Here is a 15,004-nt window from a genome sequence, read left to right on the forward strand (position 1 = left end):
ATGTGACCGAAATCACGTTCTTTTAAGTTGCAACTGCATAATGAAATACTTCCATTGCTAGATAGATGGTAACATTGTATATGTATATATAAAACCATATAATCTTTAAAACATAAGATGCATCAGTTTTTCATTTGCCACAAGCATTTGGCTCATATAACTGTTTCGGACAGTAAAAAAAAAGGGGGGAAAATAGGGGGGGGGGGGGGGGAGAGAAGGGGGGGAGTAGACGAGAGAAACGTAATGACTGAGGACAGGGTAGGCGGGACAGTAATGGGTTTGGTGGAGTTATTTGCTCCTTTCCTGTGTACGATCTTTTTCCTGTGTGCAGAGACTGTTATGTAACAGTGAAGGAGAATGAATACCAGTGTTCATGTTAGGTGAATCCAAATCAGGACTCTCTGCTCACTGACCTGATAGTGGCAGCCCTGTTTTGTGCACGTTTTTTTTTTTTTTGGGGGGGGGGGGGGGGGGGGGTAGCTGGGAAGTCGGAGCTGGAGTGCCCTTTTTTATTGTTAACAGTAACAAAAGAAAGTTGTTATAGGCTGTGAGCGGGCTTACTAATTAGGTTTTGGCTCATATGTGATTATGAACATCGTTCTTGGGCATCTGTGGCTGTGGAGTGCAGCCAGGGAAATTCACGGAAAATCAGGACAACTGAGTAATATGCTGTTAATTACTCGGATTCTCAAGCCAATGTACGTGGCCTAAGAGCAGAGAGCTCAGAAGGATTACCCACATCTGTTGTAAAGAAATATACTTCTGTCAAACTCCAGACAGACAGCAGCCTGGGAAACATGTTCTTGACATGCTGACACATAGCTGAGCCCCGAGGCCAGAGTTTACAGTGTGTTGACAGTCAGCACGGGGTGTGGAGGACCATAGTACCAGCTTTGCTGCTAGAGTCCATGAATAGCTCTTAAAAACAAAAACAAAAACAAAAACAAAAATCTCAAGGTGCAGAATCAGCTTTCAGTTTGAATTTACAGTACTAAGACATAAGAGGCCCTTTAGTCAACTGACTCTAGATCTGTTATTACTGCCAACTTCCCCTCTTTACCATACGCACTCACATCTGGAAACAGAGCACATTTTGAGTATATCAGTGTAACTATGAGTGTTACTGTGCACTTGGGTGGTTGGTCTACTTTGTAATAGTAGATCATGGGTGAAGAGGCACACATGTTCACATTTGTAAATAGCACCTTAAATCTCAGATGTTGCACTTTAAATGATGAGCTTGTTAAAAAACAAACAAACAAACAAACAAACAAAAAAAACAGTTAACCAAGGGGTGTTACATTGGGTTTGCATCTCTAAAAATGTTTTAAGACCATTTTGAATATTCTTCACTTTACAGTTGGGGTAACCAGCTCTTTGCACACAAGACCTTGGAAACCTTTGTTTGCACATGTTGTTGTGGGTGACATAATAATCTCCAGAGTAAAATAAGCACATTAAAAAAAATCAGTAAAAACAACAACACCTAAAGGCAAAGTATTTTTTTCCCAGGATTTCCCATTCATTACATCCAACTTGAAATAACAAGTAACTAGAGTAACAATTCTTCTGTATATCTATGTAAAGTGAAAAGGCCTCCACAAAGATACTCTACTCATCAATAACTTATATCTACACAAGTTTATCTCTGTACATAATGCTTCTCTTTTTGAAGAACAGTACAAAAAAACTTCACAGACTTCCAGTGGCACCTCATGAAAACTATGCCACTTTATTATTAATAATAATAATAACAATAATAATAATAATAATAATAATAATAGCATGTAATTCTCTTGTTTGTGAGGTGCTGTTTTATGAGTTGATGGCTGTTGAAGGGCAAAGGTCTGTTTGCTAGGATCTCTTCTGTAACACACAGTGAGCGCAAACAACCTGGTCTCCATCAGAATTCCCTATTCTCTAAATCTCACCCCTTTTATCTGCAGTATTGGTAACTATCACGTGGCCTACTAGGAGCATGACAGAGTCGCTGCAGCAAGTCCTGACTCTCTGGAAAAAAACAGGAAAAAAGTAAAAACAACAACAAAAAAGAAACCTTACAAAATATGCCATTGCTTTATGCCAGGGATCATTACAACAGTTTAAATAGGCCTTTCTTCTTCAGCTCTTCTGCTCCCCCTGGTGGTTATAAAGATAAAAACAAAACTCTCATCTCTTACCGAGTGAAAGGGTTTAAAATTTTAATTATTTTATTCAAACTCTAATCTACTCTTTTAACTACTCTGTCTACTGAAAAGCACACCTTTTGAATCGGTTCAAATACATCACCCAGCACTTGCAGGACAATGGAAAAGTTCATTCATTCGTAATATAGCTTTAGCCTAATACAGTCTTACAATCTGAAGTATCCACACATACAGTCTATGTATATATAAAAATACATAAGTTTTTGTCCCAGACTCATCTTGCGTTCGTGTGGCGGGAGATATTATTAGGGGCTTTTGATTGGCTGAGGGGAGAGGAGAAGAACAAACATCACTGAACTGACTTGACTCCACGCTCACAAAAAATAAAAGTCTAAACCATTCATCGGCACAGCAGTCCAGACGAACACTGGGGTATTTTTGAAACTCAGGGCAGTTCCCAGTCATTGAGAGTGTGTATGGAAATGTGTGTGTGTGTGTGTCTGTGTTTGTGTGTGTGTGTGTGTGTGTGTGTCTGTGTTTGTGCTCTGCTGTGTGAATTGCTGTGTTTAGAGTATTAGTATAAGCTCAGATAAGAGAGGACATACACACACACACACAACCCATACATATTTATAGACGCACATAGTTTGTATGTTGTAGGATTTCTTAGCACACAGAGCCTGCGGGGTCAGACTCTCCTGGTGTATAGAAGTCAGGGATTGGCAGTCCAGTGTGTAGAGTTACCTACACAACAAACAAACAAACAAACAAACAAACATCATTACTTACACAATTAACCAACCAACCCACACAACAGCCAATCATTTATCCCTGTCTGGAACAATATCTGTCCTGATATAGCAGATATATAAGAGGTGCCACTAGACAAAAATATCGAATTCAAAGTTCAGTGAATCAATGAATGAACTGATGAATCAGTCAATCAGTCAGTAATACAAAAATTGTAATAATCTGAACATGTGACTAAATCAGCAAGATTCCTTTTGGTAACCAATGTGTGTCAGAGATAGGTGCATCAGTAATTATTACTGTGCATGTAACGCCATGTCTCGTCCTGCAGGGGGAAGTATTGAGTTAGAATGCGGTGGTAGTGACACAGCCACGGGTGCTGTCCAAAACTGTTTTTCTGTATTCCATCATCATTACCATCAGAAATGAATATAAATGAGAACACTTTCTAAAAGAAGTTTGTGCCGTTATGAATATTCATGACGTGGGCCAGACAGATGGGTTGCTGTGGCGTTGTTTTGAGGTTACCTGGACGTTACGGTTGAGACTGATGGCAGGGTAGTACAGGCCCTCCAGAGTTTCAAAGGCGACAGGACCTTGTTGCTCATCATTGATGAGGAAAAGAAGGATTCCACGAGTGAAGTCCAACAAAACTCCCACTGTTGCTCCTTTACTTATCCCACCATCCGTCCTGACAGAGAGAGAGAGAGAGAGAGAGAGAAAGAGAGAGAGAAAGAAAAGTAAGTAGGGATAGACAACAACAGAAAAAATTGCACACACATGCACACACACTCCCACGCGCACACACACACAGAGCGTTCCCCTACCTGTTGGTGTGAGAGTTGTTGTGCATGAACCAGGAGCGGTTGTTGTCCACGTACATGGCCCAGGCTTTATCATCCTTCCCCAGCATGACGTCCTTCAGCACATCACCACGGGCGACTCCGAACGCAGGGTCTGGGTGGTTGTCATAGCGATCGATGGTCATCTCCCAGTAGTGCACACCACGTGAAAATCCAGTGCCGCCCATGACAACCCTGTCATCGTAGCTACTGCACGTCACCGTGAGGTTATCGTTGGACAGGATAATGTCAGGGTGGGCCGACGCGGGGTCAAAGGTGAACCAAGCAACTGTTGATAAATAAACACAAACACACACACAGACACACACACACACAAACACAAACATGAATCAACCTTGAACACACTGAGGTGATTAACATGCACATAAATGAGCACATATGCACACGTGTGCATACATGCACACACATATCTAAACATTCACACACACACACACACACGCACACATTCTCACACACATACACACACACACACACACACACACACACATAGATGCACGCTGACAGAAAACATTCACGAGAAATGGAAGAGCACATCCATCTATCATCCAGCCCTCTCCTGCCTCCTTTTTCTTTCCTCTTTTCTCTTTTCTGTCACCTAATCAAATCCCTTTCTTTTCGCTTTCATTCTCCCCCTCCCTCTCTGTCTACCAAAGGAAACAATAAGGACAGGCTGTTCTGTGCAGTGCATTATCTCCTAAGGGGAGTCTCTGAATGATGATGAATACCAGTGATTGACACTCAGTGAAATAGGTGGGCCAAACTGTCATCAAAGTGAACATCATTCAGCGAATTCATACATAAGCAGAATCTCTCATGCTTATTTATTTCATACATGAGGCTTCTGAGACCTGTCATCTTTATTTTAAGATTGCTCTCCAAAAACAGAACTGACGCATTTAAAATGTTATTAGCCCATAATCACAGACACCTGTGAAATGGCATTACCAGTATATATAGATATTGTATCATATGGAATATAGGACAAGAGGCTTGGATATGTGTATCTAGGAGACAGATGTACACTGGTAATGATGTGCAATAGAGAATTCATGACAGAAAGACACAAAACAATTCCTAAAGGCTTAAGATTTGAGCATAGTGCTTTTAACTAGGATCAAACTAATTACATTAATTATTAATTGCAGCAGTACAGATTCTTTAATCAGTAAATTGCTTTTTTGTTTGTTTAAAATAGTTTGCTAAACAAAAAAAACCTGTCAAAATTAACGACAGACTTCAGAAGATCCAAGAGCCTTTGAACCTTGAACAGTTCTCCTGATCTGTTAGTATAGAGATGAACACCCACTCAGCTGCAGAAATACACACATAATCTTCATTTAAAGAGACCAGACAGGTGACGCACTGAACAGAGGAGAACGGCCATCTCTGAGGCTCGTGCAGGTCTGTACAGTTGAATATGTAGTGTTTTGTTTTTTTGTTTTTTGTTTTTGACAGAGAGAAGTTGCCAGCTGAAAAGCAAACAAAAGTAGCCCTTCAAAAGCACACTTCACATCCTAAATACAGTTATCAATGTGAAGTGTTGTACAGTTTGAGTACTTTAAGCAGTGACAGACAAGTTGCTGCATTGGTCATTTGAAATGGATTATTGAATGAATGTCCAATTATACACGGCTATTATCCAATCATGAACTGGCAACAGCCTCCAGTACATGTAGTCCTCCAGGACCCAGCATAAAGCGTTGTCTTAGGGGAGCAGGGTGAGAGGAACTGTAGCAGCGATGAAGAAGGAGATGACGATGATGATGACGATGAAGAGAACGATGATGATAATGTTGTTAAAGAGAGCCATCCATACCTGTAGCAATAGTTTGAATATCACATGGGGGGATTCCGGCTGAAATGTATAGAGAGGTAGTGAGAGAGAGAGAGACAGAGAGGAGAGATAGAAAGCAAGGATTGAGAGGATAAGAGAGAAGACACAGAGAGAAAGAAAAGAGAGCGAGATAGAGAGAGTAGAGAAGTGGAAAGGATGAGGAAGAGGAAGAGTAAAAGCAGATTTGATCAGGGAAGCTGGATCTGTTCAGTGACCCTTCTCACTTTAGACACCAAACAGCTGTTACAAAGCACCTGTAACCACAGCTTACGTGTATCCACAGCCTATTCACACTAAATGACTTGGAACAGTAGGTCACCACCGTCAGTAGCGACAACTGACAGTTTTTGTCTTGGCTCAAACCCTTATGACTACGGGTTATGTTTATGAAAGCTTCATAACAGTGGACTACATGCGATGCACAATCTGATGCCTATTTGTGTGTTTGAAAAAAAAAAACTGTCAACAAATTACAGTGAGTATTTAAACTGAAACAGGAAGACACGACAAGTGATGTCCCCCTTCAGTTCTTGTACACATCAAATATGATTACATATATCTACGTTAATCTAGACTTAAATCAAGGTCCACTGATGGTTGACTAGCTTCCCCGTTAGAGAGAGCAGCAGGTATCTTATGGATAAGCGGTTGTCAGTGTCATTTTTGGCTGTTCATGTGTGTGTCAGCCTGACCTGAGTCAAACACGTATCTGAGTACCTGAACGATCGTCTCTGTCCCAACTGTGACATGTGGTTCTGTTTTCTTGTCTCCATGCCAAATTTACCAAAATTCTTAAAAGGATAGGATTATAGTCTATGCAATACTAATGACACCCCACAAAATCTATACGGAGTCTTAAGATAATTCCTTTTTTCTACGGGCCAGGCAAAAGAGCCATTTTGAGCACTACAGCAGAGGCTTATCATTCAAATACTGTTGAATACGTATGAGACCCAGTTCTGTGAGCAGTGCCCTCATATGATTGGAGGAGAGAAGTGTCACTCTTACTCTCAGATGTCTGCATCACTAAAGTTTTGCTGTATTGGCCAACTCCGCTGGCGTTGAAAGCTTTGACGCGGGACTTGTACGTGCTGTTGTAGTGAAGGCCGTCCACTGTACAGATGGTCTCCGTGCCTACGTACACCTCCTGTGGAGCACACAGCTCTGTTAATACGCAGAGTCAGCGCTGATGTCACTTCCTGTGGAGCAGACACTTCGACGGGCACATTGTGGTAAATAAACACTTCTGATAATGTGCTATGTCATCAATGATGTCACATCCGGTGGAGGAGATGGCTCTCTTAACACCGTGTAATAAAATGAAACACTCCTACATGTGGCTTTTAATACACACGCTGTGTTCTTACCATGCTAACCTAAGATGGACTGCGTGTGGTGAATTCCTCTGAATATAAAATACATTCTCTGATTAAACCAATTGACCTGAGTAGGAATTTCGGTGCTTTCAAACATGACTGTAGACATTTGCGACTGGTCTGTTTCCACGAAAACATGATCTTATCTATACATTGGTTTGCTGATCAGAAATGACTGATCACCTTGAATGTCCTCAGTCAGGACCTGATTGAAAACTGGAGCAAAAATCAGCACACACTGACTTAAACAGAGTCCCTGAAGAGCAGTCTTTCTCTTACACAACCCAAAACCAGCCTGGATACAGCACACACTGATACAGAGCACACTGATAGCTCTGAGCTGCCTGAGAGACCATAAAGAAGTCTTCATGCTAAAATAAGAGCCTGGCCCATTTTGAGTGGATGCGTATGTGTGTGTGTGCGTGTGCATGTGCGTGTGTGTGTGAGAGAGAGAGAAAGAGAGAGAGAGGGAGAGAAAAAAGAGCAGGTTTGGGTTATGTGTGTGGGGGTTACTGCCCACTTGGTTTCGTATAAATAGATGCTATGTCTCTCTCACAGAGGCAGAGAGGAGATGAGTAATCCTGACTCACACATCACAGGCAAACTCTCATCTCTTACCTCACAGACTGACTGCTAGGCGTGCGTACTTTTGTGTGCGTGCGTGTTTGGGTTTTGTAATATAACGTGATGAGCATGTACAGTTAGTGACTCTGAAATACTCTGACTTTGTCACAAAGTCTACGTCTAAGTATTTGTCTGTGCGTCCTTTTTTTACACATCGCCTGCCCGGGTGTGTCCGCAGAGCAGAGCGGTGCGGGTGAGAAGATGTGTGTGAGAGTGTGTGTGTGTGTGTGTCAGCACAAGTGTGGCAGTACTGGACAGACATGCAGGCATAAAAAAAGGGGGTCAGCAAAAGCCAGCACAGATATTTGGCAGGAACTGCTCCCTAATTACAGCTGACTAATTAGTGTTAAATGAAACCTTTCTCTGCATCTGTGGCCAGCAGTAAAGTAGAGAGAGAAAGAGAGAGATTCTTAGACATTCTGCGATAATCTGGCAGAAAGCAAGTCTGAACCATGTTAACTGACTGCACATGCCGCGAATATAAATGAATACTGAACCACAGATAGAGCGACTGTTCACATAGTTATGACCGTCATGGCCACTCATAATGTTATTGAGTTTGTGTTCAGTGTTAGCCACTGAGGGCTAGGCGTGTGAAATATGGCTGTTTTAATTTCTTTGAAAAATTATAGAGACACTGAATTGTTTTAGCAACTGAAGGGAACGCACAGCTGGTTGCTTCCGGTGCATCATTGAAAAAAAAAAAAAAAAAAAAAGCTTATATTCTGTGATGTGTTGTTATGAGGTGAGTCACAGAACAGCTGGTTACTATAACAACAAAAATGGGGGTAATGTGTACTGGAGTCAGTGATACAGAGAGGAGTGTATCTAAGCAGTGTCTTTTATGTACTGCAGTTGTCTCATTCAGCAACGTCAGTGGACTGAATAAACTAAGCTAACAGGTGCAGGGCGTGTGTGTGTGTGTGTCTTATTCAGATCTGTGGGTTAAGGATCCTGACACTGATACTCTATACACTACAACATTCAATGGCTCAGTGTTACTGCAATAATGAAGCTTGGGGCCCCATTAAAGGACACTTTAGGAAGGTGGATTACCACCTGAGGTTACGTGGCTCAGTGTGTGTGTGTGTGTGTGTGTGTGTGTGTGTGTGTGTGTGTGACACTGATGCATTGGTTGAGCAGTTCCTGTCAGGATATTAGAGATGACAGCTGTGTTACCAGCACAAACCCCTTAAGGCTGACATTCAATCCCTGCCAGAGTCACATGGCCAACATCAACTGCTCAATTACAATTAGCCCCACCCTAAAGTGACCCCAGCTTTCACATGTAGGTGGGGGGGGTTAACTTTTGAGGTCAGGAGTAGGAGTGGGTAAGAGTGGGATATTCTGGAGAGGGGGGGCGGGGGTTATCGTGGTAATACCCACTCTGAATTGTCCGCCGTTGCCGTCATCCAGTTCGAGGATGTAGCCGTCCACAGCGATGGTAGAGAGGGGAGGTTGTTTCCAGGACAGAGTGGCACTGTTATTCTGAGTACAACACTCCTCCAGCTGTAGTATGGGAGCAGCAGGCACTGAAGAAAGAGAGTAGAGAGAGTGTTGTTTATATATGCACAGCCACACACGCACACACAGATACACATACACACACACACACACACACAGAATCCCTTTTACCTTTCATCTGCACAAAGTCCAGCTGGTGTATGGTCTGCAGGAGTGGGCCGCTGTCCAGGGTTAAGTCAAAGTCACTGGTCATCCTGGGAGTCAGAGTGCCTTTCCCCCACTGACTCTCTGTCATATGCACTCTCCGGATCAGGGCGTCAGAGATCTGACACACAGACACGCACAAACACACAGGGATGTAAGTCTACGCTTCAGTCAATTTTGACTGTAGCCCTGACACTAAATTTACATGTCTATGGCTCTGAGAGTAGGAGGTAAACACTTAATGACGTGTTTATGACAGCGTCAGTTTGACTCTGTGGTACTGATTTCACAATTTTACTCTATGATATTGCTGACCTGCAGGAAACCACTAGGGTCATTCTCCTTGATGACCTCCAGACAGTACTCCATCAGACCTGTGGTCTGACGCAGCTTCACTGTACAATGAGAAATCTGGTCACGCACCACCTGAGAGACAGACAGAGAGAGAGAGAGAGAGAGAGAGAGAGAGAGAGAGAGCAGAGTGATTCGTTATAGATCTGCTGTAATAAATGTCTCCAGTTGTGGGAGGTAGTGATGACTGGTCTTCTCTGCTGCGAGGACAATCTCTGTTCCTGTCCAAACCCCTCAATCTAAGCTTACTTCTACCATCAGTGGTGCTGAGGCAGGGTTGCTAGGCAACTGTGAGAGAGGTTCTTTGCATCTACTTTGACCACTCCAGGGCTAAGTAGCTCGTAGAGTATGAGAACAGTCTCCCCGTGTGAACGATGCACAAGGTGCATTTGAAAATGCCTATCCACGCTACTGATGCCCGCAGGAAAATGCTCCCCATATAATTACTCCGGATATGTGGGTGAGAGACACTCAGAGACATACAGAAAGCACCTTTATAACTGACCATGTGGTTTATGAAGCGTGTTTTTTTTTTTTATTCAAGTATGTCACTTATGAGATTGCATCAAATTTAACAGAAGGCACACAGTGTAGAACAATGTAATGTGTCGTGTCAGCGAAAGCACTAAAGTGACAGATTAACACACAAACCGGTAGTTTAGCACAAAACCGGTAGTGAGGCGAGAAAGCGAAGATGAGCGATGAGCGATGAGCGTGTACTCTAAGAGAGAACAATCTTTGACTGATTAACAGGCAATTTAGACTTACACATGGCTACAGATATCATGCATCTTAAATATTCATGTAATTTCCTGTGGGAATCGACAAAAATGATGGAGGAATCAGAGGTATCTTGCCAACACATTTGTCACTTGGCTCATGTCCTTTTCCCTGAGAAATCTGTTAGCAGTGGACTCAACTCACTGGTTGTGCGTTGGCATTGATCCAGCTGTGTGGTACAGTCATCTGTGACAGTGTGTTGCCCTCACCCCTCCAGACTGCTGGCATTGGACCAATGGGACATGCCATACCGCAGCTTCGCTGCCAAATTCAACACCTGCACCCCTGACCCACCCTAAACACGTCCTTCATCGTCATCATCCTCATCCTCATCCTCATCATCGTCGTTGTCATCGTCATCGTCATCATCATCGTCATCATCATCATCCTCATCATCGTCCTTATCATCACTGTCTAGTTCCAAAGCATTGCTCAATGTCATTTTATGAATAATGTATCATGATTTGAGTGGCACAGTTAACATGGGAAAATTCTCTTTGGTTTCTTTCCTGAAGGGCTTCACAAATCCAAAGCAGTGTAACCATGATGTGAGAGGAGAGAGGAAAAGCTGGTGAGAGAAAGAAAAAGGGGGACAAAGGACATGGCTAAAGTAGGTCTGGATGGTAATCAGCGCTGTGTAAAAAACCCAGGGCTGAATTCTGCAGAAACCAAACCGTCACACAGGGCCTAGATAATTAAACACCGTCATCTCTCTGTTCACAAGCGCACACACACACATGCACACACACATGCATGACACAGAGGTCAGAGTCAGAGACTAGTGGGGAGAAAAATCTTCTATGTTCTTCCTCTTCAAGCAGTGCGGGCTAGTACCCGGGCTTGTGTCTCCTCCTGCAGCGTTTCTCCTAACCTGTCCTCTTTCTCTCGGTCTGTCCTCGTGCTGAGAATAGTCCGCTCCCCACAGGAGCGCTGTGTCTCCTCCCTTACGCTATCCCTGGCCCAACCACACAACTGCTTCATTATACAACACCCTCCATACCATAGCACCTCCCTCAAAAAAACCCCCAAAAAACATGCACCCAGCTGATCATCTCGCTTCTTATGGGGCCAGGACATACTGCAGCATCTCTCAGGTAAAGTCATTCGGTGACACCCACAGTGCTATTTTCACTTCGTGATGTTACCATCAGTACGTTGTGATGTCACTCACTGATGTCAGGGTGGTGGTGATGTCACGTGATGGAGTGCTGCCATCTGTGTCAGCAAAAATGTATATGTGTTTTGAGAACACAGAATCTCCCCATATTGCACTTATAGTGAAATAACTACTTTTGCGATGCTAAAATGTGCACCTGACTCAAAGAAAGCTGTTACTGGATTGTGGCTAGAGCATGGTTATGAGCCGGCAGTGTGAGGCTGTTTTAACTGTAATGATAAATCCATTAGTGTGCTTTCAGAACAACAACACAGACACGCACTAAGAGCTTTTCTTTGCCAGTAAAACAAACAAAAAAAAATCCTTCTCTCTCTCTCTCTCTCTCTCTTCACCCCCCTCCTCTTCTCTCTCTTATCCCTAATGACCCCTAACATTTCTCTCTAAAGCTTCGAGCGTGTGCAGAACAAAGCTCTATAAAAAGAAGAAGAAGAGGAGGCAGTCCTCATAGCCTTGGGGTGCAATCAACACATGGTGTGTCTGTGTGTGTGTGTGTGTGTGTGTGTGTGTGTGTGTGTGCGCGCGCATGTGCCTGTGTGCATCTTTCTCTGTTCCATTGATTGTATTTATGTGTATTTGTTAACACAAACACTGCACAAAATACGGTCATGAATCTACCATTCCTTACAAACCTAACAATTACCTGACAACAATGTCTGACACAAAAGCTCTGTTCTTTGTCCACAGTTCACCTCTAATGTAAAAATAACTGTGATGTAAAACAAGACCAACTCCTCGCTTCGGGCGCCTTAATATAAAAAAGAAGAAGAGGGGAAAAAAAAAGGCCCTAACATCCTAGTAACCATAACGACAGCCCTAAGGTGTCTTGGCGACCAGAGGAGAGGAACTGGTTTGAACAATGCATCTGGGGGAATGGCAGCAGGTGCTGACAACATCTTCGCCAATCAATTGATGAAAACAGATACCAGGTCTGTGCGTTTCCAGAGTACATACTAACACTTCTGCTTGAATGATTCACACGTTTAATATAGCTATGTCACGTTTATAGAGCGTTCATAACATGTTCATGAATTGCATATGACCACTACATACTACATACGTAAAGCTTGGGCAATGGGTTGTGAAATATACTGCAAACTTTTGATGTGTTATAATTTGTTACTATAGTAAATTACACTGTTTGCATGGATGGAGCTTTACAACAGCTTGATGAATGAGTCATAATTACATTATTACTGACAAACGAATACTTCACATGTGCTGGAGAGAGAAGGATTCTGCATCATTCTGGGCGATAGCGACTTGTTCCACCAAATCAGGAACTAATGAAGCAGAAAACACACCTGCATCCTGACTAACTAACAGAATACCAATTACCCAACTTTCACTCATAAAATCTGCGTGTTGTTTGTGTGTTTGTGAGTGTATGTGTGTGTGTGTTTGGATGATGCAGGGTTAATATAATAATCAGAGCACATCATAGCATAATCTTGATAATGTGAGGTTTCCTCATCGTAAAGAAAGAGGGGTACTATTGCCCGTATCAGTGCTCTCTGGTGCAGAGTGACGGGAGACCACACACACTCACACACATGCATGCATACGCATGCGTGCATGCGTGCCCGTGTGCGCGCGCGCATGTGTGTGTGTGTAAAACCTCAATTTTCACCAATCACTCAAGCATGAAATAACTTCACTTGTTGCTCTCCTGGATCATTCCTGCCCCTCTCATCCTTCTCTGGGCTTTCCACCTTTTTGTTTGGCACAAGTGCCACATAAATCACTGCACCTTCCCTATATTTCCTTCATTTTACATTTAAAACTACAGTTTTCTGCATAAATGATAACAAGATTTCTTACACGTTACACATTTTTGTAATTTAATAGTCACACACCGCTTGAATGTACACATTTTTGCCTCAGTTTAATTTTACATTTTATGTTAGACACCTTTCACTGCCATGCTTTTTACTTTTTGCTTTTTTTTTTCTTTTTTTTCAGCGAATTCGATACACGCCACCGGTGTACTGTCAGTTCAAACACACTGACATTTCCCTCTGGCTGTGGACCTGATGCGAAATGTTTCCAGTTCAATAATTCTTCATGAGAGAGAGAGAGAGAGAGAGAGAAAGGAGAGAGAGAGAGAGAGAGAGATGGACAGAGCATTGGAGAGAGAGAGAGACAACATATTCTTTTAGATTGATTGTCATTTTGTTGTTCTCAGTCCAGGGTGGAAAGAGAAGGACACCAGTAGTCTCTCAGACAGATTAACATGAACTGCAGGTCCCCAGTGAAAGAGGGGAAAGAGAGTACTCTATAAGTATATGTATGGAGTTGAACTCTGAGATTTCATGAATCATTCCAATTTATGCATGATTATATTGTGAGCCTGACTCCTATCAAGCTGCACATGGTGTTTGCCAAAAGGGGCAACTGTGGATTTGCATTTTGGGATTTAATAAATTATACCATTTAGGCATAATCATTTTTGGAGAGTTTCCAATAGCTTACATTAATTATTTGCCTAGCTTACATTATTATTCAGTGCTGATGTTATAAAAACCTCTGCTAATTGTCAGCCTTGTCAGACGTGCTAGAGAGGGGAAACAGTTGAGCGTATGACAGTAGTGTCTGGTGATTTTCTTCACTCATTCCAAATCAAACAAAGAATTTTTTAGTGACAACATTGACCAGTAATTCGATTTGCAGATACATAAGACTGTAAGTATATATAAAAAGATGGTGAATTTTGTGTACATTTGAGTTTCAAACTCCTAAGATTCTGCTTATTACTACCTTGGACTCATTTGGTCTGATCAATACTCCTACAAAGAACGTGTGTGTGGTGTGTGTGTGTGTGTGTGTGTGTGTGCGCATGTGTGTGTGTGTGTGTGACAGAGAGAGAGAGAGAGAGAGAGAGAGAGAGAGAGAGAGAGAGAGAGAGAAAGAGAGAGAGAAAAAGAGAGAGAGAGAGTGTGTGTCATTACTGGTTAGAAATGCCATACCGAGCACCAAGGGATGTTTTAAGTGTCAGTTCCACTAAGCAGGCAGACTAACACCCAGGTGTTTGAAGTTTTCTACTCTGTTTTCATCCATAATTCAGGCTCTGATAAGTCCATGCAAGTTCACAGAAAAACACTATCACAGCCACATGTCTGCACGATGAGATATCTGCACTGATGTTATTAAGCCTCTGTTGAATTATTTATCAGTCATATAAATTGACCATATATCAGCATGTATAAAAAACACCATCTGGGCACTTTGAGTTTGTCCACTAAAAGATCTTTATATCCTTGTGTTATTCAAGCAGTGTGTGTGTGTGTGTGTGTGTGCGTGTGTGTGTGTATATATTTCAGTCTCCATTCACCTTCAGTTTGAGGTCATGTTGAAGTGAGACTGTTATTTGCATATTTCTGTGTACATTATTGTGTGTGTGTGTATGTGTGTGTGTGTGTGTGTATACACTCACCTTT

At 42.4% G+C, this 15,004-nt stretch overlaps 1 protein-coding gene across 1 annotated transcript in view; it reads right to left on the reverse strand.

Moving 5' to 3' along the window:
• Positions 1 to 2,813: 2,813 nt before the first annotated feature.
• The window catches only part of trim9 (tripartite motif containing 9), a 26,824-nt gene continuing 14,633 nt past the window's right edge, over positions 2,814 to 15,004 (reverse strand). Inside the window, exons 3-10 of the mRNA XM_030771978.1 lie at positions 15,001 to 15,004; positions 9,578 to 9,688; positions 9,230 to 9,383; positions 8,981 to 9,126; positions 6,603 to 6,741; positions 3,725 to 4,028; positions 3,426 to 3,588; positions 2,814 to 2,891 (exon numbers count right to left, since the gene is read on the reverse strand). The exon at positions 15,001 to 15,004 is cut by the window's right edge and continues 119 nt beyond it. Of these exons, the coding sequence (XP_030627838.1) occupies positions 2,814 to 2,891; positions 3,426 to 3,588; positions 3,725 to 4,028; positions 6,603 to 6,741; positions 8,981 to 9,126; positions 9,230 to 9,383; positions 9,578 to 9,688; positions 15,001 to 15,004 (1,099 nt within the window). The remainder of the gene's footprint in view (positions 2,892 to 3,425; positions 3,589 to 3,724; positions 4,029 to 6,602; positions 6,742 to 8,980; positions 9,127 to 9,229; positions 9,384 to 9,577; positions 9,689 to 15,000) is intronic.

The sequence above is a fragment of the Chanos chanos genome, chromosome 4, assembly GCF_902362185.1.
Source record: "Chanos chanos chromosome 4, fChaCha1.1, whole genome shotgun sequence".
NCBI lineage: Eukaryota > Metazoa > Chordata > Actinopteri > Gonorynchiformes > Chanidae > Chanos > Chanos chanos.